The sequence below is a fragment of the Palaemon carinicauda genome, chromosome 16 (assembly GCF_036898095.1).
Source record: "Palaemon carinicauda isolate YSFRI2023 chromosome 16, ASM3689809v2, whole genome shotgun sequence".
In the NCBI taxonomy this organism is placed as follows: domain Eukaryota; kingdom Metazoa; phylum Arthropoda; class Malacostraca; order Decapoda; family Palaemonidae; genus Palaemon; species Palaemon carinicauda.
In genome coordinates, this window is record NC_090740.1 from 125,052,475 (window position 1) to 125,079,201 (window position 26,727).

General features: G+C 35.1%; 1 protein-coding gene across 10 annotated transcripts in view; it reads right to left on the reverse strand.

The window, feature by feature from the left end:
- Pfk (ATP-dependent 6-phosphofructokinase) overlaps positions 1–26,727 on the reverse strand; it is a 130,460-nt gene that overhangs the window by 91,159 nt on the left and 12,574 nt on the right. For 8 of the 10 annotated variants that reach the window (XM_068390037.1, XM_068390044.1, XM_068390040.1 and 5 more), the window contains exons 3-9: positions 26,725–26,727; positions 21,261–21,366; positions 21,024–21,149; positions 8,922–8,969; positions 7,733–7,839; positions 2,121–2,300; positions 1,767–1,919 (exon numbers count right to left, since the gene is read on the reverse strand). The exon at positions 26,725–26,727 is cut by the window's right edge and continues 66 nt beyond it. In XM_068390037.1, coding sequence (XP_068246138.1) covers positions 1,767–1,919; positions 2,121–2,300; positions 7,733–7,839; positions 8,922–8,969; positions 21,024–21,149; positions 21,261–21,366; positions 26,725–26,727 — 723 coding nt within the window. The remainder of the gene's footprint in view (positions 1–1,766; positions 1,920–2,120; positions 2,301–7,732; positions 7,840–8,921; positions 8,970–21,023; positions 21,150–21,260; positions 21,367–26,724) is intronic. The other 2 variants (XM_068390043.1, XM_068390045.1) reach the window with 1 other exon arrangement.

A 26,727-nucleotide genomic window follows, 5' to 3' on the forward strand; every position in this document is an offset into this window, starting at 1 on the left:
TCATGTTGCATTAAACATACCTCTGATGGTATAACAGTGCAATACTTTTCTTTGATGTCATCTACATGTCTTATCTTAATTTTTCAGGATTTCTATTTTTCAAAATTTTTATCATAGCTCTGGTAAAATTCCAGCACTTGTATTGCTTTTCCCTCCAAGTTCCTTTCTCCAAAATACGTAGTACCTTCCAATCATATCCTAAAAAAACTTCATCAATTCCTATATGCCAAGTTAGGTCTCCTCTTACTATACCCTTAATCTTGCACTTCTGTCAAAGCATCTGCTAATATTTAAAAAAAAATGAAATATATATATATATATATATATATATATATATATATATATATATATATATATATATATATATATATATATTAGCTTTTCTTCTGGTTTCTTAATATGCATATCCTATACTGAAAATACATGTTAGATTATTTCCTGAGATTATTTTATCATATTTCATCATTTACTAAACTTCTATCTGTAGATTTCCTTCCATTACAACTTAACATTACAGTACAGTATTACATCCTAGCACAACTAGAAAGGGAATGTATAATACATTTTGCTGTTTTTCTATTATTCCATCAAACTAAATAAGGTCTAGTATGGCAACTTCTGTCAACAATAGTCATTTTCTTAGGACACTAATACCAATAGGTATAATGATCTTATGATATCACCTTCATTCCACTATTCCTTTTACTCTTGGGTAACTATTGCTAAACAACAAGAAATGTTGCTATACTTATCTTTCACCTTTTAATACGACAACATACAGTAATTTTAAACAAATCTCTGAATCGAGAGGAATAAGTTGTCCTGCAGTATACCTACACTTCTGACAGTCATCAACAATGGTATGATTTTATCCAATAAACAAGAATGAAGCACATGAGAAATACTTCGAACCTCAACAACTTTGTGTAATAACTAAGGTACTGTTATAGAGATCGACAAGATTCCAGCATTTTCTCTACAATCTAGCTTACCATCTAATATACCCCTTAACTTAGATCTAACATTCCCTATTAAATTATCTAATCCAAATACTGTACTTCTAAATTTTAAAAGTACAAACCACTTACATGGCCTACATTAACAGACATAGCCTGAAGAGCGTGTGGAGTAGCAGGGGAAGGGGAAAGCCAAAATATGACCTTAAACTCGACACTATTTTCACTAGTCTTGAAGTTTAGCTTCTGTATCTTTCATACTAGATTCAACAAACTTCAGACTGGAAAGCATTAAATTTTCTGATAAAACACTACTCTCAGTGCATCAAAAAAAAAAAAAAAAAAAAAAAAAAAAAAAAAAAAAAATGGCAATGATCACATATCAAATGAAAATCAAAATTTGCTGATATTAGCCTATTCTCTTTGTAATTTACACAAAATCTTATGACAGAATTACTTTTTATTCCCAATCATAAGAATGAATAAAACTCAACCTAGCTTTGTAGTCAACAATGCAAATTGATCGCTGACCAAGGTTGAGCTGTGAAGAAAAAATATAAATCATGACGATGGTGGCTTGGAGAGGGCACTGTTTAAACACATGCTCCATACTTCACTGTTTATGGTGTTGAAAAAGGGTTTTACATATTACTCTAAAATCTATCATCTTATTTTTATTTTCATATTGGTTGATCTCTTCATTTGATTTGGAAAATGAATAGTACATGAATTTATTCAAGTTTCATTTAAAAAACAAGCTTACAAAAAAAGCCTAACTAACTACTAAAGATATAATGTAGAATATATTACCTTGTGAATAATTCCAGATACTGATGACCACGAGGCTTCAACAATGTTGTCTCCTCCATCAACCATGCCTTGGTAACCTTCCTTGATGAAGTAAACACGAGCACCTACATACAAGCCCATACGCACAACAGCACGTACAGCCGAGTTCATACCCTGAAGAGAATAAGTGAAAGTTAAAAATAAAATAAATAGGTCTTTTCTAGATATTTCTTAACAATTTTGATATAAAGCATGAAAATACAAAACAAACAGAATTAGTTTTAGGTGCAGACACTTTACTTTCTGGTAGACTCATTTTGGGATTAAGCCTCCAAGAAGTGATTATATGGCAAAAGATATACAAATCCTTCTGACCTGAGAGTCACCACCACTGGTGAACACAGCAATGCCCTTCCCTTTATGCATGCCTCTCTCAATAATTTGGCCCTCCTGGCCCAAGCTGACTTGAACATCTTGCCCTTCTGTAGCCGCCATGTAGTCTAAGAAAGCTTGCCAAGGATCCTCAGGAAATTCAGGAGGAGGTGGAATTACTTCCTAAATTGCATAAAATAAAATACTTGAATTAGTGGATACATAAGGTCAAGCATTAATAAGCTTACAAAGATTCCTGAAACAAGCCACAATTGAAATATAAAGGCAATTACTAAAGACACAATACAGTATAACAAATAATCTGACAGACCAACTTATCTATAGCTGTGGAAGATTGGTTCACTTAAACCAAAGTATCACAAATCTTATTGAAAGTAATATGTATTTTTCCTAACTAAACAAACCTGAGTCCTTTAATATGAGAATTGATTAAAGCGCATCTGGAACTCGGAAGTCTAAAACTTATAACGAGGAGTCCGCAATACCCGGTCGTTAGTGACCCTTCTGCTGGTACACTGAACAGTCACTACGATTGCGTCTGAGAATTTTATCATTATTACTACTAGCTAAGCTACAACCCTAGTTGGAGAAGCAGGATTCTATAAGCCCAAGGTCTACAACAGGGTAAAATAGATCTTATTTATATATAATCTTTAAAAAACATCTTGGCCTGTTAGCCTGTTCAACATAAAAATATTTGCTGCAAGTTTGAACTTCTGAAGTTCTACCATTTCAACTGCACGATTCGGAGGATCATTCCACAACTTGGTCATAACTGGAATAAAACTTCTAGAATACTGTGTAGTATTGAGCCTCATGATGGAGAAGGCCTGATTGTTAGAATCAACTGCATACCTAGTATTACAAACAGGATGGTATTGTCTAAGAAGATCTGAATATAAAAGATGATCAGAATTAAGAAAAATCTTAGGCAATATGCATAACGAACTAATTGAACAACGGTTCCAAAGATTAATATCCAGATCAGGAATAAGAAACTAATAGACCGTAAGTTCCTGGCCAACAAATTAAGATGAGAATCTTCAGCTGAAGACTAGACAGGAGAACAATACTCGAAACAAGGTAGAACGAAATAATTAAAACACTTCTTCAGAATAGATTGATCACCAAAGATCTTTACAACTTTCTCAATAAGCCAATTTTTTGTGCAATTGAAGAAGACAGACCTAATGTGTTTCTCAAAAGTGAATTTACTGTCAAGAATCACACCTAAAATTTTAAAAGTCATACAGTTAAAGAAACATTATCAGTGATGAGCTGAGATCCAGATTTTGAGGAGCCATTGTTCTCAACCAACTTACAATCGTCCTTTGAGTTTTGTTAGAGCTCAAATTAATGCCCCATAATTTGCACCATGAAATAATCTTAGCTAGATCTCTATTAAGGGATTCAGCAACCCCAGATCTACATTCAGGAGATGAAATTGATGCAAAGAGAGTGGCATCATCTGCATATGCAACAAGCTTGTTTTCTAGGACAAACCACATATGTGTATATAGTATAAAAAGTAATAGGCTAAGAACACTATCCTGCAGAACACCAGATATCACAATCCTATGCAGTGATACCTCCTGATACGAAAGCTTCTGCATACAAAATTTTCCTGCTGTGAGACGAGATCCAAAGATTTTTTGCTTCATATTAAGAAAAATGTTTCATGCTACGAAACGAGGTACAGTACAAGAGCCCGGCCACCTCCAAGACTAATTTTAAAATTTGTGCCGCGAGCTATAAACTTGCTACAATCCTCCCGTGCTCCCATTGGTTACCTCTCTACTCTGACGCTAGTTACCGCCATACAATCCTGCTCTCCTATTGGTCAGCATCTATCCCATCATGCATCTACGTATCAGCGTCCCTCGATCCTTTCATTTCAGCAGCGCTATCGTTAACCTTGCATTCATAAAGGTGATTTTGCTTTCGTGCTGTTAGTTACTGAACAGTATTGTGTTGCGTTATTCAACTCATGCATTATTAGCCATGGGTGCCAAGAAAATTGCTGATGTGCAGGGAAAGAAGAGGATGCTTTTTATGGAGATGAAGCTCGAGAATTATGATGCTGGCATGTTGTTACGTGTGATCACTAAGGAACATGGTCGAAATCCGTCTACAATAGGATCCACCCTTAAACAGAAGGAAGCCATCAAAGCAGCAACACAGGAGCCTCGTCCATGATGAGATGGAGAGACTGCTTCTTGTTTGGATCAAAGATAAGGAAATCGATGGAGACCTATCACCAAGATGATATTCTACCAGAAGGCCAACGCCATTTTCGGTGATCTCATGCGTGCTCAGGTGAAAGAAAACACAAGAGAAGGGCCATCAAAGCAGGTACCCCCAGAGCTCAAGGCTTCTCGAGGGTGATTTGAAAATTTCAAAAGACGGCGTTCATTAGGCGGTGCGGCATGGAGGCTGCCAGCTCAGACACGAAAGCAGCCGAAGCCTTTGTTAAGATGTTTGACAAGTTGACTCTCCAGGAAGGCTACAGTCCCCAGCAAGTCTTCAACTGTGACAAAACTGAGCTTTTTTTGGAAGAAAAGAAGCTACCCAGTGATAAGCCTATGAAGGACAGGCTTACCACTGCTCTCTGTGCAAACACCAGAGGGGGATTGTAAGGTGAAGCCCCTGCTGGTTATCACTCTGAGACTCCTCAAGCCTTCATGGCCCTCCAAGTGCTTAAGGAAAAGCTACTGGTGATGTGGAGGGCTAATACAAAAGCCTGGGTAACAAGACGCTTATTCACCGAATGGGTAAATCTTTGTTTCAGTCCGACAGTGAAAAAATACTTCTAAGAGACGATCCTCCCTGTGAAATGCCTGCTGGTATTGGACAATGCTCCTGCTCACCCTCCTGGCCTCAAAAAAACATCCTTCTGGATAATTCGTTCATCAAGGTTCTCTATCTTCTGCCTAACACCATCCCTCTCCCCCAGCAAGTAATTTCAAACTATAAGAAGCTCACTGATAGCACAAACCTCACCCTGGGTGAATTTTGGAAGGAGCATCTTGATGTTGTGAAATGCCTAAGACTCATCAATATAGCTTGGCCGGTTTTGAAGCGCAGTTTGAACTCTGCGTGGAAGAAGCTGTGACCTCATGCCATCTCCGTACAAGATTTCAAAGGCTTCCAAAATAGGAAAACTAGGGAACACATGATTAGCTTCAGCAAACCTACCGGGTATTAAGACATTTTTCCAAAAGACATTAAAAATTTTTAGATAATATGGGAGTTATGGAAAATTTGCTGTAATCAGCTGGACTTGGACTACCACAAGTGCATTTACATAATGAAGTAACATTACAAATTCTCCAAAAAAATGCTAAAAGAATCTTTTCTTACTAACTTATGCCAAATAAAATAACTTTGGAGCTAAGATATCTGCTTTCTTTATAAAAAAAACAAAGGAGAAATACTATTCGGATATACACTTCTTAAAAGCAATACAGTCTATCGAGAGAGCTTTAATTTCACAAAATCAAAAAGCTAAATTAGTTAGTTTAGCTTCAGAAAAGGAATAAGGAAGATCAAGTTTCTCATTACTCTGTTTACTGTCAAACACATCAGCCATAAGGGTTACTTTTTTGGGACAGTGAGTGACAGAGCCATCTGGTTTAAGTGAAAGAGGAACTGTTGCGTCTTCACCAAAGAATGCAGATTTAAAGGTAGCCCACCACTATTGCTCCTGGGTTGTACCAGAAAGGGTTTCTTTTATGGTTAAATTGTATTCCTTTTCAGTTGAAACAAACTCTCTGAGCAAAAGCCGAGTATAGTTATTCTAAGTCAAATATGATCTGTTACCCTTCCAAAGACGATAGGCCTCTTGCTTCTCCAAATAAGTACATCTACAATCATCATTGAACCAGGATTTGTCTTTCCCTCAGTATAAAGGAGCGCGGGCTATTTGAAATTATCGAGCTGCAAGGGTTTTTATCGTGAATGCGACTTTTTATTTAATAGGTATTGCAGTTCCCTGTGTCGCATGTAAGTGAAATCGCGAAGGGAAAACTTGTGTAAAAAGAGGTCTGACTGTAGTGTACAGTAGATGCTCACTATAGCAAGCATGTGCGAGTGTTTCTCCCCTAAATGATCACAATTGTAAACAGCTGAGGGTAAAGCAAAGTAGTGTGCAATCACGTCTTCTCTTTATATGTCCTCGATGAAGGATTGGCCATAACTGTCTCTCCCACAGGGAAAAAATGATAGGAGTGACTTACATGAAACTCCTATCAAGCAGTCTTAAAGGACTAATCCTCCAATATCGGAAAAAGAAGAGCAGTGACGCTGTTTTCTTCCGATTGGCAGTGTGTACAAAGTCAGCTGACTACAGTATGTGACTGAAACCGAGGGAACTTGGGTACAAACAGACACTCATGCAGAAGTTTCCCTCTGTTCAGTAATCATTAAAAAAGGGCTGATTATGTGTATAAGTTGCACCCTGGTACACTTCTTCATCAGCAATCCTCTGATATTATCACTAACTTTATGATAATCAAACATGTTTTTACGATCACGAACACACGTTCAGGACGTAAAGAAATATCTTTCCTTGGAGAGAATGGGCTTAGGAAGGCCCGTGCAAATCCAAGGAATTGCGTGAAACTCCGTCTCTTGTCTCTTGTTAAACTCGCTAGATTTAAAGCTCGCTTTTGTGTATGTCACATACTCGCACCATCTGCTCACTGTGCAGGAAACAGCCTGTTCATTGGTAAACAATGATTGAGCGTCCAACCCCATTCCACACTTGAAGACATACTGCTCGAGAGCACACATCAAACAGAAGGATACAGTCTCTCTTTCACAAAATGCTGAAGTTGAATTGCCTTTTGAGGGGTTGAGTCCAAAGGCGTAACTCAGCGTCGTGAAAAGGAACAAGTGCCCAGGCAACAATCAATATGACTGTCCTGTGTACTTTAAAAATGGGGTGGCCTTCCGTACTCCAGTCGCTAGCTACCGCCTATTTCTAACATCTCTTTATCAGTTTTTAACTGCAGAGTTCCAGCTGCACTTAAATCAATTCTCGTACTAAAAGATGAAGGTTTGTATTTACATAGGAACAAAAATCAGCTCACAGAGGGTGTATCTAAATTTCACGTACAATGAATAATCAATCTTCATTCACAAGCCTTACATATGAATATCTAAATTCTATTTTACAAATTGTTACAAGAACTGAAGGTTGGATAATTTAACCTTAGAATAAAAAGAACAAACTTTATGAGGGTATCATTGAATAACTATACACCAGTGTAATTAGTCTCAAAGAAATATCAGTAAAATGAGAATACCTCTATGATGAACAAGACCCATGATCCAACTTGATATAGTACAGTCAAACTTGTCAACATAATCATTAGATATACAGTTTTTACCTCCAAAGAGAATCAAAATTAAATAGTTTTTCAATACAGTACAGTACTTGCAAAATCAATCAGTATTTTTTCCAGCTACACAAACCTGGGTCTATTGATATCCATAAAATCATCAAATGCTAGTTCAACTCTACTGAATTAATAAAACCCTCCTATTAAACTACTATTGAGAACAATAATTTAAACAATTTTGGTTAAACTAACCTCCTTCTGGGGTTCAAAATAGGACTGCTGTCCGTCAGAAGAAATGCGGGCTTCAAAATTTGGAATTGTTCGTCTCTCCGAATCTTCGCCGGCTTCTTCCTCTGGTACTGAAACATAAAATCAAGACAATCAGGGCTTCTAGATTTAGGATTTGTCGTCTCACAAAATCTTTACCTTCTTTCTCTAGTACTACAACATAAAATCAAAACAATTATAAATAAAAACTAAAATAATAACAATTTATTAGTACCCAAATTTAACACAGTAAAATAAGACAACTAAAGATTCATATCTTTAAATGTTACCTTTGTCAACTTCTATCAAAATTCCACATCATTCCAATTTGTACAAGCAGTTTATTGTTTTAAGGTTTACTTAAAGTTACATGATGTATTCTTTGTAAAATAAAAATTTACGAAGCTAAAATGTTCTGAAATCATGTGTGGAACTTATGTTAACAATGACAACAGAATACAGTATTGACAAAATATTTTTTTTTACTGTATATTGGAAGCTTCATACCAAGAAAAAATCAGAGGAATTGACTACAGTTCAAATGAAATTATTACTATTAGGCCTAATCTCACTATTTTCATGATCTTTATCATTGTTACTCATCTCAATATTAATCTTATTAGTATTACTCTCTTCTCATTATTATTAATATCATCATTTTTATGTGTATAACTCTGTGAAAAACAGCAAACTGGGTTTGTATACATAATGTTAGGGAAACCCCTCCAGTGGTGAGATTGAGGAAATATCTCAAAAGTTATTCAAAATACTGAACTTACAAAATTTCTCGTTTTTACTTTTCTTGTCTCAAAGCCCATGCTTTGAATCAGATAACATGAATATTGGGGAAAATTCATGGATATAATACATAATTGTTCAATAAGCTACTCCGTGAAATTACTGAAAAATTGTACTAAAATCATTACGTTTTCTTCAAATGGAAATACAATAACACGATTAAACAACTTGCTACTAACACAGCAGCATTCGTGTAAGTTTTGAAGCATTAATTCTATCTAAAAAAAAAAAAATCAGTACTACTAAAAATAACCTTTAAAAAATAAAATAATTTAGGCAATATGCATAAGAATCCTCTACACTACAACAACCCTTTTTAATAAATTCTGCAAAGTATTAATATCATGCAGAGAAACTTTAAAATCAAATAACTTACGAAATTGTTGACTGCTTTCCAAGGCCTCCCTCACCTCTTTTGTTTTAGCTAGCAGTAAAGTTAAAAACAATGAATGACAGGGGCCAATTTGAATTGTCATCCATTTATGTGAGCTTTATAAGTCAAGTTAATTAGAGGCCGTTAGAAACTTCAAAATTTCAAGAGAATTCAGTACATGATAGAGAATGCTGATGGCTTGTTTGATATCAAACTTGCTATGAGATATAAATGTAAGAAATAATCTAAGCTAGCTATAATAAGATATGCTAAATTTATATTATGGTCTAGTTGGATGGATTGCATTTTATAATAATCTCTCAATGAAAGGTCTATGCTATCAAAAAATAAGAAAATTAAAAGGTAAAATTACACTATCTCAAACCATTTAGATTACAAAATATGCTACCAATGAGATGGTAATGTATTATATAAATCGACTAGTACACAATATTGATATCCTTTTAAGAAATTTATACCAATACCGTATTTCCCGTGTCATAAGTCGCACTTTTTTTCACGAAAATTGCCCTCCAAACTAACCCTGCATCTTAACACTTAAGAAAAAGTTGTATAAGGGAGTTTGACACCCTTCAAACACCCAACTATTGACATACAAGCACTCAAACTCACGAGAGATAGAATATAATCATACAATTATCATTAATATGTAATAAATATAAATTAATTTATTTCTATATTGTACATCCTTCAATGAAGTACAGTAGCATTAATTTTTTTTTTTCTTTTGTATTCAGCTGATGACTTGCTAACCCTCATCTACATGAAAACATGCCAACTAATAGTCTCATAGCAGACGACGCTATGACAGAGTTGTTTATGATGTATATATCTATATTCTCATATTTTGTTGTTGACATTTTGTAATAAAGCAATATATTGATAATGACTTTGTTGCCTGAGTTACGAAATAATACAAACAGACAGTTAGAAAAAAATTCTATTTGTTGAGTGCAGTATTACCAAGTTAGCAGAAAAGTAACTAGACCTAGAAACACATAAACAGTAACAAAATTATTCCACCTAAAAGAATGTCTAGATTTCTTTAATCAATAATTACATTTTGTGTGAAAATTTATAGGCTGTACGAGGAATTTTGGAATCAGTACTAGAATTTTAAATCTTTAACAAAATTTTATGCACCTTTGGCAACACTGCTTTGATGTAATCAACACTTGAAACACCAAACACTCCGACTAAACGTGTAGTTGTGGTGGAAACTATGACAACTTTAGAGGTTTCTTATATGAATATGTAATAAAATTGGGATAATCGGCCTATAGCTAATTAATATTAACTTCAACATTTCATAATTCACCCAAAATAAGAAAAGTTACGGTGCAAGACAGTAATCACGCTAGAGTCTGACTAGGGATTTGTACTAAGTTTTTAAAATCCTATTTTTCTTTTTTTTCTAGAACTACCTTGCTAATTCAAGTGTGCGTCTTACCACTTGTAGCGTCTTATGACACGGGATACATGGTACTTAAACGTTGGCAATGAATGGACCTAAATGCATAATTTATCCGATTGAAGATGGACTGAATAGAAATCTAAAGTAAAGTTTCTAACTCCTCTAAAAGTGAACATCATGTTAGTTTAGGTATATGATTTAAATAAAGTAGGTGGTTACTGAACAGAAAAGAGATAAAAGTAAAACTTTAGATAATTATCAAACAGGAACCAAATATATTATAGTATCAATATATCACTGTCCTTATCTGTGGTTGAAATAAAATAAATAAAACAGAAAAATAAGTTACATTTACATTCAAATTGCATCCATCAAATTACATTTAGTATAGAAGGAGTAAATAAATACATCCGAAGGAAATGTACTAAATACTCCATACAAAATATTCATACCACAGATAAGTATGTACTACATTGCAAGTTAAAAATACTTTTAAGAGAGAAATAGTTATTGAGAAATAATGAAAAGAACAAAGCACACAGAATAAAAACTTATAAGTGGATAAACAAAATCAATAACCTCCAGGTATTTACAAAAAAATAAGTAAAGAATAAGGTAATATGGAAACAACTAACAAAAGGAAAATATACTACAATATAGACTACTTTTATGGTACCTCAGCCTTCTATATTACAAATACACCTAATAAACACAATACCCCCTTTTACCAAAATACATTTGAAAATTATAGTCAGGAAACATTAGGTTCTAAATAATACTATTAAGGAAAAAACAAGTAATCTATTGTGTAGGTTGCCAGCTCATACACAATATTCACTATTAATACTTTCTTTAATATCAGGATAAATCAATGGAACAATACTCATTGGGATTTATATAGAATATTACTTTTGGACGTGATAATGTACAGTATAAGAAAATATGGTGACTAAAACAGTTCTTAAAAAGATTTTTTGAGAACTACTATTCTAAACTTTTTGTTTTCCCATAAATATATGCTTTAATAAATACAGTACTTAGGGAAGTTTTTTTGCTTGTTTTATTCTCTTCCAAGAAGTAAGGCCTTTCCATGCATCTCTTCTTTTATAAGCAATAAATACTACCCAGATGATTCTAAAATTCTTTTCCCCCAGGAAAGTTTACAAAAGAATTAAGATCGAGAAAAATGCTTTATCAAATAAGAGAGATGATGAAACTTCACCCAATATGTATTGCTAGTGGTATGGAAATTAATTTCTCTTAGACTAAATCAAACCCATTATCGGCATATAAATAATACATAAAAGTAGAATGTTCTTTTTCTTAACTGAAAGCTTCATAAGAAATAGATTGTAGTACAAAACCTGCATACCTCGAACACTGAACAGCACTATTTCAATTTCCTTAACCTACCTAAATTTCAAACAAACTTTAAAATGGCTTTTGCATCCTTCAAATTTATTTCTATTTCCTACTCAATGGATAAGACCCTCTTATATTTACTTATGCTGAATTCCCATTCTTTAGCAACAAAACTGAGTAATAAATCCTTGCTTGATCTTGCATGTGGTGTTAAGTGCCGAGTGAAGTTTACTCCATAAAAGATCCAACATAATCATCAAATTTCCTCATTTTGGAATTCTTTCTACAGACCTGGTGTGCAATCTAATTACAAGGACTGATATCAAGACTCTCCCAATACAACAAGTAACAATTGGTTCAGAATGGATTGGATTTAAAAATTTGGCCATTTGAACTGGTGTGGGAATTGGAAGGCTATTTAGCAGCAATAAGCAACAGGGGGAAAACCTTGCAGCACTTCCAACTTTCAAGCTAGCACAAGTCCAACAATGTTTCATATATTCAAAATCTACCCAATCTACTACTCCAAATGGAGCAGCTACTATTTTAGAAGCATGCACATAGTAGTCTTTGTAATGCTTCTGCAGTGCATAAAAGTGATGCATTAACTAGGAATACGACTGGATTTTCTATTTACTTGTAAGCTCATACTTGAAGCATATATCATAAAAATACTGCATAAGATTCCTTAAAACTAATATGCTAAAAAGAATAAATAAAAAAGAAAGAGACGAGCATGATTAACTAATCACCTGTCTACCCACAACTACTGGCCCCATGACGAATGAATTCATAAAATGTCCGCCAAAGCAAAGGACAGCACATTCCCAACATCTGATACAGAAAATGAAACCAAATATGAGCAAAGAGAAGACTATTTTCTGCCAAATTACTTTTTTACTCTTCAGTTAATCTAACTTTGTAGTAAAGTATACACACAGACATGCATACAATAAATATGATTTATGCTAAACAGTAAATAAAACAGAGTTCAAAACAGTAACTTATCTATATAAATGAAACAGACTTTCTCTGTTCGTCACAATTTGCAGCTCAGACTGCTCACTTTATTCCCTTGGAAATATGTGAAATAGGGCCACGAGAGCCAAGTTACTATAATCTACAAAATAATTCAACATTTGCATCTTGTACTACTGTAAACTGAAACCAGTCAAGAGATTGAGACCATTATATGTCGGAGCAAATTCATGTAAAAAGATTTTGATACTTTCAGGTACAGTGGAACCTCTACACACGAACGTATGTACAGTACATCCGAATTTTCCAACACCCGAAGTAAAATTCGAGCAATTTTTCGACTCTACACCCGAATTTTATTTCGACACACGAAGTAAGCAATTTTCGTCGTACCGGTTGTATCCGAATTTTTCGACACGCGAAGTACAATTCGAACACGTTCCTACTCTACACCCTAAGTAAACAATACAGTACCCGTACACGTAGATGGTACTCATAGCGCCGGATGTATTTCTTATTTCCGCCGATAGAAGGCAGCACTTCGACCTCGGAGGGACCCTCAATTAGCGTGGATTGGGTCATTCCTCTGTTCACGTTGGCTTCGAATGGTTGTGCCCTATGCGTTCTGCTATTAACTGTATTTTAATCGTGATTTTTTACGTTCATCCTTTTACGGTTTTTTACGTAAATCATGGGTCCTAAAAGGCTTAGTTTCGCAAGTGGTAGTTGTAGTGGTGAGAAAAGGAAGAAGGAAATGCTTTCTTTAGAAGTAAAGCAAGAAATTATTGAAAAGCATGAGCGTGGCGTCCGCATGAGTGAACTTGCAAAAGAATATGCCCGAAATATGTCGACGATCTCGACAATCTTGAAACAGAAAGAAGCCATTAAAGCAGTGAAACCTTCTAAGGGGATCACCATCATTTCAAAACGTCGTAGCCCTGTCATAGAAGAGATGGAACGACTTCTGCTAATCTGGATCAAGGACAGAGAGATTGTTGGCGACACCATCACCGAAACTATCATCTGCGAGAAGGCGCACGCCATCTTCACTGACTTGAAGGAGGCGAGCTCTGGGGGTGATACTGGGGAGAGTTCAACAGAACATTCCTCAGACGATTTCAAGGCATCTCACGGCTGGTTTGAAAAATTTAAGAAACGGTCCGGGATTCATTCAGTTGTTCGCCACGGAGAGGCTGCTAGTGCGGACACAAAGGCTGCAGCTGACTTTGTGAAGAGCTTTGAAAGGACCGTGCAGGAAGAAGGCTACGTAGAGCAGCAGGTGTTCAATTGTGATGAAACCGGGCTGTTTTGGAAGAAGATGCCCAGTCGAACCTACATCACCGCCGAAGAGAAGAAATTGCCTGGGCATAAGCCAATGAAGGATCGGTTGACTCTTGCCCTATGTGCCAACGCTAGCGGGGACTTTAAAGTCAAGCCCTTACTGGTTTACCATTCCGAGAACCCTAGGGCCTTTAAGGCACAGAATGTGGATAAGGACCAGCTTCATGTCTTCTGGCGATCCAACTCGAAGGCCTGGGTCACTAGGCAGTTCTTTGTCCAATGGGTTAACAAAGTTTTCGGTCCTTCTGTGAAGAAGTATCTTCATGAGCAGAAATTGCCTTTATAGTGCCTGCTATGCCTTGACAATGCACCCGCTCACCCCCCCCCCCCCGACTTGAAGATGATATCTTTGAAGAATTCAAGTTCATAAAGGTGCTGTATCTTCCACCGAATACCACCTCTGTCCTCCAGCCCATGGACCAGCAAGTCATCTCGAACTTCAAGAAGCTCTACACCAAGCACCTATTCAAGCAGTGCTTTAATGTCACGCAAAGCACAAACTTAACTTTGCGTGAATTTTGGAAAATCCACTTTAACATCGTGCACTGCTTGAAGATCATAGATCAGGCTTGGGTGGGATTAACTCGACGGACACTGAATTCTGCCTGGAAGAAGCTGTGGCCTGATGCAGTTTCTCCCCGAGATTTCGAGGGTTTTGACCCCGAACCTGATCCCGTGGTGGGTGCAGCGGAAGACGTAGAGGAAATCGTCTCCCTTGGCAAGTCCATGGGTCTGGAGGTCAACGCAGATGACATCACGGAACTCGTCGCCGAACATCACGACAAACTTACTACAGAGGAGCTCAAGGAACTCCATGCTATATCTGAGCACATGAGTGATGACGAGGAAGGGATCGAGGAGGTAGAACATGTGTTAGGTTCGGCGCAAATAATAGAGATGTTAGGAAAATATCAAGACGTGGTCGACTTCATCGACAAATACCATCCAAAAAAATTGCAGGTTTGTCGTGTAGTTGCGCAGTTCGATGATGTTTGCCTAACTCATTTTCGAAACATTCTGAAAAGCCGTACCAAGCAACTTTCTATCGATAGCTTCTTTAAAAAAACTACGAAGCGAACTCGTGATGAAGAGGAAGGAAGTGGTTCAAAGAAAACGGCAAAGAGTGAAGAGAAAAAAATTCAATGAATTTTAAGTGTAGAGAGTGAAAGTTATTAAAATTAATCATCAAAAAGAAAAAAAGAAAATGTAAAAAAAAATATAAAATATAAAAATAAAAAAAAATAAATAAGCTAAGTTAGGTTAAAGTTCACTTAGTGTAAGCTAGAATAAGTTACGGTAGTGTACGTTTATCGTAGTCACCCTCTCTACCTCCTCGCCGCCCGTCAGTCTCCTCTCTGCGTAGCAAGACCGACACCTGCGCTGGACTTTCTAAGGTAAGTGACGTTAAAAACCCGTTTCTTATTTATTATTTCTTTATAATTATTCTTTTTTACATGTCTATTATCTAATTTAGAGTGCATATTGTCATGTGTAATTATGTGTAGTAATTTATTAAGGAGTTATCATAGGTTTTTGGGCTCAACCACAGATTAATCCTATTTCAATGTATTCTTATGGGAAAATTCGTTTCTACATCCGAACATTTTCTACACCCGAAGTCGGTTGTGGAACGGATTAAATTCGTATGTAGAGGTACCACTGTATTTTGCAAGACCATGACTTAGGTCAAAGATGCCTTTGGTAGTTTGATTTTCTGCAATGCATTTTGTACCTTAACCATGTAATGACACATTGAATTGTCAATAAAAATCTTTTAGAAAGTTTTGCCTTGTTTAAAAACTTGGTTTTATCTATACTGTATAGATGTTATCAATATTAAAATGAAAAAGTGAATTAATGCAAAGTTGCAGAGAAATTGTGAATTAAAACTGATTTTTTTTTGTTATTTAAATTATGCTCCATCAACCTATGGGTTGCTGTTTAATTACATAATCTTCTTCCTAAAAAATGTCACACATTTAACCGATAAGGTGACCCGAAGTGTTCCCTTCTGTCAGTAATGTAATAAAAAAAATAAAGCCTCGTCTAGCCATTTTATAAATTGTTGACATCAGCTGTTAATAATCCTGTACTGTATAGACAGGCTATAACAAAATAATGCTGATTATAAGATGTAAAAAAAAATATACACATAAAGACCAGTATACAGTACCAGATAAAATCTAGTAATGTGCAGCAGTCTACAGAAAATCCTATGTACAATTTGGTGACATAAGCATCTACAGTATTGCAAAACAAAGCATGAAGCTAAATAATGTTTACCTATCTTGGTCAGTATTAGATTAAAAAAAAATACAAAAAAAATGTGCATTCCTATCGTATTCTTTCAAACTCATAACCTCCCCTTGACTTATAGGTTCAGAAATTTAAGTACCTTAAGAAATGAACCAAGCATCAAATGATAATGCCTTGCATCTTTGTAAGCTTAGACCTATGCTCTACTTTCAACATACAATATTTGATGGCATAAAAGATGTCCTGTCAATCCAGATTCAGCATCATTTCAGAAGACCAAAAAGAAAAAAAACAAAAAAAAAACTTGGTATATTTAAGCATGCAATGTTTAAAGTAAGCTCGAGAGAAAGTGTGTTTAAAGTAAGTTGGAGAGAAAGATCCAAAACGTTAGAATATGGTTCACGCATCCCAGTTATAATTGAAATAAGCTTTCAACATAAAAAAAAAACCTAAAGAGGGTCAGAACATGTATGCCAGTCATTGAAGGGATAAAAGAAATACATAAAAAGTGAGGATGAAAATAAACTCGCTTGTAATATGCATTTTATTACCGACATACGAAATGTGGCCATTCACAGGAATTTTTGGGATAAATTTAGCAAATATTGCTAATTAGAAAACATTGAAAGTTCCAGATTTTAATCATGTGTTTATTTGCAGATTTTATTTATTAGGTCATTTGAATAATTTATATATGGTATGAAAATGCAATACCATTTTTGTGTTTAATTTTGTTCTGTGCAAATAGTGTGTACGTCCTCAATAGCGAGAAAGGGTGAGGTCAGCTGACGATAACCGGCTGAAAATGAAAAGAGAATCCTCACTAGTTGTTGTTTACTAAAATTCACCAGAAATCAATAGCAGAAAATAACTATAAAGGTAATGATGAGCTATTAATATTGAAATAACATGAATTTTAAGACAGGTTTACAAACTGCACACAACTAAAATAGGTGACCAGCTGTAAGTAGCAAATAACTAATGAAAATACAAGCACTGTAGTAGTTTAGATCAATTATGTCTACTGGTAATACTTTTTCATAAGAAGTCTTAAATAAATTGTATAATATATTTACTTCTACAAGACCCTTTTCACAATATTTTCTTTGGTAAGAATTTCTGTTCTTGTTTTCAAAATAAGTTTGGGTAAGGGAGGGCAGTAGGCTAGAGAAAGAAAATGTCTGGCCCTTTGATAAGCTTAACCTTGTCAACTCTACAGAAAATGGATTGAATATGCTAAGTGAAATATATGGTGAAATCATATACCTTAGCTTAAGAACATTCCACTTAGGACTCTTAAAAGATGCAATCATCAATTTCCATTACTTTGAAATAACTGCAAGATTCATCATTGTGTTCAAAACTTCAAATTTATCTGCAGCTGGTTTGGTATCCTCTTTCTAACCAAATCCACATATGGCATCCGTTTCTAGTTTTCAATGAATGATTAATAAGTTTTTATTTAATTTGACATCCAGCTTATAGAAAATAAGTCAAAGAGGGAAAGTAAAAATGGGGAATATTCTTTTCAATATCATTTGAATGGTTTCAGCCCTGTGAGGAGGAGGATTATCTTATCAATGTCCTTCAGTTTTGATGATACAGTATGCAAGGGCTATACTGGAGATAGACACTCGTGTCTTTTTTCTTCTCTCTTTATCTCTTTCTCTCTTCCCCCTAGCTTCAACCCGCAATGGTCAGCTAACAACTAAGGAACTGGTTTCTAGGAAGGAGTCTGTTTGTTCCCCTTTACCCAGTCCTAGCCTCGAATATGAGTCCTCAACTCTACCAGCTGAGCTTGTTATACAAGATGTCACAAGGGTGAGGAAGCACATACTGGCACTTTATGAAACTATTCGCACTAAACATTAAACGACAAGCTATATGTCCTGGTTATAATTAATAATGAGCATTTAACACTGAATGAAAAATGTTAAATGGTCACTGAGTACAAGAAAAGATTATCAGGCATAGTAAATATTACAGAAGTAATAAGAGTGTCACGACTGAGATGGTGGGGGCACGTGATGAGGATGGAAGGTGAGGTTGGAAGGGACCTGTTAAGGGGGGGAAGATCCTGAGGGAGGCAGAGAATTAGTTGGCAATATAAGGTGATGGAAGATACGGAGAGAAGAGATTTGGTAGAAGAATATCCCTTCCATAAAGGGTATCGGAGAGGGCGCTTATAAATATATATGTACTGTTCTGTATACAGTATTGAAGTAGGCAATAAAAAGTAATGGGAAAAAATGTCTAGTGGCTGGTTGCTAAAATGCCCACAACAGCAATAAAATAAGGAGTATAACAGTATTGGTATTGTAATGACAAACAATTACCATTGTTAAAATATTACAATCATTTGAACTGCTTACATATACAGTATAGTATTGTACAATGTGTTTTATCTGCTAAAACTAGGAAATAACAACTAGTTAAAATAATACTAACCGTCATCAGTATTGAGAAGTTTTTATATCAGAAGTTCTAAATAAATCACATCAAATATAGATCCTTTGTAAGTCTTATCAAATGATTTTGTTCTGAACAAACACTTGCACAAATATATTTTTGAGTTGGGGAGTAGAGGAGGGTTGACAGTGAACTGATGATACGTAAGTTTCATAATTGTAGCTTAACTAGCAAAAATGGATACCACAACAAACTATATTTCATCTAAGTATTTGTTTCAGTTTTTCAAGAAAAACTTAAGATAAAAAAAAAAAAAAAGAGGCAATAACATTTTCCATTTCAGTTTTTATTCTGTAAAAATTGGTGGCCATGATGTATTCTTGATACCGATAGAATGTGGGAGGCTGATGAAAGCGATAGAAATTTTCATAAAATTAACTCTTAGTTGTTGTTAGGTGTTAACATGAACCCAAAAATGGTTGTTAAAATGCCCCCAAATTAATAATAAAAAGGTAGTAGGTTGGCCAGGGCACCAGCCACCTGTTGAGATACTACCACTAGAGAGTTATGGGGTCTTTTGACTGGTCAGATAGTACTACATTGGATCCTTCTCTCTGGTTAGGGTTCATTGGACCTTTGCCTATACACTCACACAACGAATAGTCTGGCCTATTCTTTACATATTCTCCTCTGTTCTCATACACCTGACAACACTGAGATTACCAAACAATTCTTCTTACTGCACTGTAATTGTTCAGTGGCCACTTTCCTCTTTGTAAGGGGAGAAGAGACTCTTTAGCTATGGTAAGCAGCTCTTCTAGGACACTCCAAAATCAAACCATTGTTCGCTAATCTTGGATAGTGCCATAGCCTCTGTACCATGGTCTTCCACTGTCTTGGGTTAGAGTTCTCTTGCTTAAGGGTACACTCGGGCACACTGTTCTATCTTGTATCTTATTTCTCTTCCTCTTGTTTTGTTAAAGTTTTTATAGTATAAAGTGATATTTATTTTAATATTGTTGCTCTTCTTGAAATATTTTATTTTTTCTTGTTCCCTTTCCTCAATGAGCTATTTTCCCTGTTGGAGCCCCTGGGCTTATAGCATCCTGCTTTTCCAACTAGGGTTGTAGCTTAGCAAGTAATAATAATAATAAAATTAGCACTATATCATGGTGCATAACTAATATCAGAGAAAGCATGAGCTTTTAGATTTACGAGCTGTACATCATGCTAATTGTTTTGTACTTTGAAGAAGATTTTATAAGTACGTATACTATATATTATATGGTAAAACACTCAACAGTCTCAAAAGTCATAGCACTCTTACATGCAAACACAGCTTACGATGCTCTGTGGGAGACTGAAATCTCAAGACACTGTAATGACATTTGTAGGAGATTTTTTATTGAAAGACTTAACTAGTCAGATTCATATCAACTAGAGGAGTTTTCCCACTACAATACCTATTATCTGACTTACATCTTTTTCATCTCCAGTTCACAGATGGTTATTGATAAGAAAATGTTGAGACATATTTAGGTATGATGGACACCATTATTCTCCTAGGAATACACACACACCTTTCTATCCATGGAGTTCAAATTAACTGTGATAAGGTCTATGTCATGAACTATATTGACACACAACAACCTCTTCTTGTGGATGAAAATTTCCAATTATAATACATTCACGATGTTCTTGGACACGAGGATGAACTTTTTCCCATTGCAAAGCTTCAGGTAAAGGAGAGAATAAGGTCACCCTTGGGCAATGTATAAAGCCTGTAAGCCTAACTTAATAGAATACAGCTGCACTGCCATGTGTAGTCCTCACACATTAAAAAGTAAGATAAAAATAAAATGCATAAAACCACCCAACATGTAGATTTATGAAAGATAGTTGAGAATATATGAATACAGTATCTGCTATGCGAGTAACACTGACTAAAATGTACAGTATTAACACAAAAAGGAAAATCAAGCACTATACAGATATGGATAGTGCAGAATAATCTCTAAAATTCAAACCATTTCACAATACTAAATTAAGACTAAAAGAGATGATAATTATCGGGAAGATGAAACGAGTATATCAGAAGATAATTTAAAGAACATAACCAATGATAACCAGAGTTTGAGAGTAAAAGTAATTTGGCAGGTGAAACAAGGACCATTACCTTATAGAGAAAGATTTCACTCAGCAGTAACCCCCTATTCAGATCACAGTGTAAAATATAAAGAGGTTTGTCAATTATATGGATGTAATTTTCAGTAAATATTCTTCCCCTACCTACTTATCTAAAAGTTGTTTGCACTCTATCTTACCTTCTTCCTCCCGAACAGCCCTTAGAAACTCTTCAAGCTCAGGAGCTTTGTCTGCATCTGAAGCTGCTGCCTTGACCTCTTTTTCTAGCTTGTTCAACTGATCCTCGGGCAAGTGAGCAAACCTCCCTGTGTAATACAAACATCATTGATCGCTGCTCAAACCATCAAAATATAACTATAAATATATTTCCAAGAAAGTTTAATTCAAGCTCCTAATTCTGGATATAATAGACTTACCAGCAGCTTTTGCTTGTGCAAACTCTTCAAGGTATCTCTTCACTTGACTTTTGGGGATCTTTGGTTTGGATGGAATGCCAGGTTGGTTAAGCTTCTTTAATGCTTCCTGAAAAAAAAATATTTCAGAGTTCATTACTGAGAAATACCAGTCTTCAAGTCAAATACCTTTAGGCGTGTCTATTCATAGCTCCATATTCTTAACCCTTTTACCCCCAAAGGACGTACTGGTACGTTTCACAAAACTCATCCTTTTACCCCCATGGACGTACTGGTACGTCCTTGCAAAAAAACTGTTATTTAAATTCTTTTTTGCATATTTTTTATAATATTTTGAGAAACTTCAGGCATTTTCCAAGAGAATGAGACCAACTTGACCTCTCTATGACAAAAATTAAAGCTGTTAGAGCAATTTAAAAAAAATATACTACAAAATGTGCTTGAAAAAAAACAACCCCTGGGGGTTAAGGGTTGGAAATTTCCAAATAGCCTGGGGGTAAAAGGGTTAAGAGAGTACAGAGCAGGTTATCACAACATATTCTACCTCATTTTAAAAAAAAAATTATATATCTCTGCAATACTGCAACCTTAAACTTATAAAAGTTACATCACACTTCAGTAGTTCTTGTATATTGATAAATAATTAGGTATAACTTCTTTACTGCAAGTGTGTAAGGTGAGCAAAACTTGGAATTTGTACTACCAACCACATGAAAACGGATATTCTAAGATCTCTTAAAACAATCTATTTGGTGATAAATTATTGAAAATACATTACTTTTGTTTCACAACAAAAACATGAAAGTACTTATACTGTCCATTTCTTTATAGCAAGAATTGTCTGACATATATTTTCAAAATACTTGTAAGGAAGAAGAACATTACATGTAGTCTGTCTTTAAATGCAGAGCTGGCAGGTGACAGAAGACAAATCAGCAATTATTTGTTCTGTCTGCACTGAAAGCACACACTATTTTTTTACCATTTGGCTTTTACAGTATTGCTTTATTTGAAAATAATTTTATTATTTCATATACTGTTTTCCATTGAATTACATTTTGTTCCTTTATCAATTTACAGTGATTCTAAGAGAACAATACTGATCAGATGATTTCCTGGTGTTCATCAATACATCTTCCATTCAATGAGGCAAAAACCAATGGATTATAAATACAAGTCCGACCTGTATTCAGGAATACTTGGTGATTTATTACAACCATCATTGCTCATTCATTTTGAGAATAAGGATGCCTCCCTTCTTTTCCCTATAAAAGGCTGTTGGGAATTCCCTAAGGAACACCAAAGATTACAAAAAGGGAAACCAATTATGTTCATTTCATTCTGACTTAGACAAATTATTCTAAAAGATCAGAATACATCCAAACTCCTAGCATCCAGCTGGAAAGTCTGGGGTCATGAATCTGTGGCCATAATTACCCTATGACCTTCTAGAGATTCAGTCATACCTCGTGTTAACTCAATAATTTGTTACAAAATTTATGATTTATCATGATTTGATCCATGAAACATCCAGCTAAATACCTTATAAACACCAACAAACAAATCCACAACCCTATAAACCCTATAGCTATGAACTCTTTAGCTATGGTCAGCAGCTCTTCTAGGAGAAGGACCCTCAAAAATCCAACCATTGTTCTGCAGTCTAGGGTAGTGCCATAGCTTCTGTACCATGGTCTGCCACTGTCTTGGGTTAGAGTTCTCTTGCTTGAGGGTACATTCGGGCTCGCTTTTCTATCTTGCTTCTTTTCCTCTAGTTTTATTAAAGTTTTTATAGTTTATAGAGGAGATATTAATTTTAAAGTTACTCTTATTAAAAATTTTATTTTTCCTCGTTTCCTTTCCTCATTGGGCTATTTTCCCCGTTGGAGCCCCTGGGCTTATAGCATCCTGCTTTTCCAATGAGGGTTGTAGCTTAGCAAGTAATAATAACAATAACAACAATAATAATAATAATAATAATAATAATAATAATAACAATAATAATAGGAAGTCATTTGATAGTAAATTTCAACTGTAAGAAATGGGGAAATGGGGAAAGAATATCGAATTGTTTTTTCCTATTTCTTCATGAAAAACAACTAAAGGTTGTACTTTGCCAGCTTCAAGTTCCTGAGGGTTTATTTAGATAGAAACCAGATTCCTACTGCCAAAATAGCTACTCAGGCATTTGTTAAGTGATCGCCTTCCAGTGCCAAAACCAATACAGTACTGTTCAGGTTTTTTCCTTGAATTTGAGTTTTGGTACAAATCCAGTACTCTACAATACATTGCCACCTCTCTGGTCTGATAACACATAGAGTAAGAATTCTCTACTGATAGAGAGGGCGTGAACTAATATACGAGGAGGCAGCTAAGCTGAATTCATTTCATCTTGACCAAGTCAGGAAAAGAGCCAGATGCACTTTAAGGCCTTCGCATTGATTTATTTGTATGAAAAAAAAAATTAAATTGTGCTTTAAAATTTTATACATTTGTACTAGTGGATGAAGTATAGCATGCAGAACTGTCTTCAACAGCTTCTTTATAAGTGCCTAAACAGTTAGTGAAATCTTTTAGATCAAGTAGCTCAATAATTTTGGTCTTCAAAAAATATTGCATCAGTACAGGTACTTCAATAAATAAATGTTTATTAAAGAGTGGTACTGTATACTGTATGTCTTCATGGCATAAAGTACAGTATTCCCATCTAATGGTTATGTTTATGTTGTCACTCATTTCTCTCTTCTATCCAAAGGAAAGGACACAGCTGCATACTTCCCATTTAGAGATTTCTTTGCTGCTTGCTAGCAGTAACAATATTGTACATACTTTCATGCCAGCTTCAACTATTAAAGATTCATGGCTAACATCTCTCTGTGAAAAGTTGGTAATAGATTGGAAAAGCTAAAATGGACATTACTTCTATCTTTATTCAAAGTATAGACTGCACTATGCAACATAATTCCACAACAAGTAATTGCGAGCCATTATGAAAGCAACAAGTATAGAAGATTTATTACCTCCGTCAACGAAGTTGGAAGGAGGTTATGTTTTACCCGCTGTTTGTGTGTTTGCAAGTTTGTTTGTGAACAGCTTCCTGACCCCAATTTTAAGCATAGAGTAATGAAACTTGCAGGGATTAACTGTTATGTAAAAAGTTGGATATTATAAAATTTTGGTATATCAAGGTCAAGCAAAATGTTCAATTCACGTAATCAGCACTAAGTTTGGACATTGTTGTCACAGACACTTCAAACTTGTTTCATATTTGAGTGTATGAAAATTCATGCCAATTATTACATGTCGAGGTCGAGTCCAAGGTCAATGTCGTCCAAGGTCAAGGTAAAGCAAAAGGTCAAATTCCGGTCATCAACCATACGGCCAGAATTCTAATCGTCAAGTAATGAAACTTGCAGGGATTTTAAACTATTATGTAAAGAGCTGGAAATTATTAAATTTTGGAAGGTCAAAGATTAAGGTAACAGATGAGCAAAACGTCCAAAATGTTGAGAAATAACCTGCTGTGGCAGAGGTCTGCTTTTCTAGTCAAGTTAATAATGTTATGATAACATGCAGTATAAGAGAATCCCAACTGAATACATCATGGTAAGAAGGAAATTAGAATAGAAGTCCTCTATGTGCTTTTCTATGCCATTGATCTGGTGCTAATTACAGGAGCAGGAAAAAGTCAATGAAATCTTTAAAATGTATAACAGTGGGATGGAGAGAATTGAATCTTAATTGATGGAGAACCAATCTTAAATTAACCAGTAATGGAGCTACAGGTAAATCTCACTTGTCATGTAGATGCTCTGGGAGAGGTTTGGTACAAGCTAAATACAGTAAAACATTATGTATAGCATGTAATAAATGGTGTCCTAATAGACACTTAGGATCCTAAAATTCAAAATGATATTTACTGGATTTTCTATGCAAAAAAAATGTAAACAGAATAATTGAGATGCAAGATGAAGGAGGACCGCACTGAGGTGGATGGAAAGGCATTAGGCAGTATAACATTTCTGTTACAATAGGAATACAGAATTATGAGGATTGTAATTTGTGAAGAGTAAACGAAATAAAATAGTGATAACAGCATGGCTGAAGCGGAAAAAGATTGCCATACTATAGGTAAACTAGAGGGGCACTCAGTAGAGCCCAGATCTCCACTGCTGCAGCATATTTTTCCACCTTTTGCTTGACCTTGACCTTGAAATTTGACCTTAACATGTATTAATTGGTGTGGATTTTCATACGCTCAAATATGAACCAAGTTTGAAGTCTCTGTGACAACAATGTCCAAACTTACAGCTAATTATGTGAATTAGACATTTTCCTTGACCTTGACCTTCCAAAATTAAATCATTTCCAAGTTTTTACATAACAGTTAATCCCTGCAGGTTTCATTACTCAACAATTACAATTGTGGACAGGGAGCTGTTCACAAACAAACACACAAACAGGGGTTAAAACAAACTCCTTCTAACTTTGTTGGCGGAGGTAAAAAAGTATTACTTTAACAAAGAACAAAAGTTTTTAAGGAAGGGTTACACACACCATAAGTCATATAAATAGTCATATGTAAAACTGAGGAAATTTTTAGCAGGTAAATCTACAAACAACTAAAAATATGGAATCTAATGTACCTAGAGAATCCTACAACAACTGAGAAAGTTTCCCGGAGATGCTGTGCTCATAAGATGGGAAAGAGGAAGTTCCCAAAGAAAGAGATATGATTCTACTTGTAATGAAAAGAAGAGATATCCCAAAATGTAGCTCATGTCAAAGCAGCACCACACAAGGCTATAGTTAAGTCAACAAAATCATAACGACAGAACAAAGTTGAAAACCTACACCAAATGCAAAGGCAGGCAGGAAACAAAAGTCAAAGGAGAGAGGATCAAAGTCCTTTCATGTCTGCCCTTATCAAGAGTATATATGATGAATATTAATGATGCTTATGAGGAACATGTTTCTGATGATGCACTTACATGATTAAAAAGGGGATAGTTTACCACATACATAAATGCGAACGACAAGCCTCTCGGTGCACTGGTAAACAGAACAATGCTTTTCTGTATAGCAAAAGTCTGACCATGGCCAAGAACTGTACAATACAGTATTATGACAATGAGAAGTTTAACACCCTACAACCACGATATGGATAAATGGAAAAAGAATAAAAAATACAGAATAAGAAACATAACACATTTTCTCAATAGCAACCTCCATCAACAAACTTAAAAAAAAATGATAAAATATTATATGGGACACTATTGTATACCAAAAATATAAAAATAAATAGAGAATGCTAAAATATTATATGGGACTCATTGTATACCAAAAATATAAGTATAAATAGTCTTAAACTAACTTTAACATTATTTACAATGAGTCAATTACTCTACAAACGTTACTGAAATATATTTCAGTTACAAATTAATTACCGATGTAAAAAAACACTTACCAA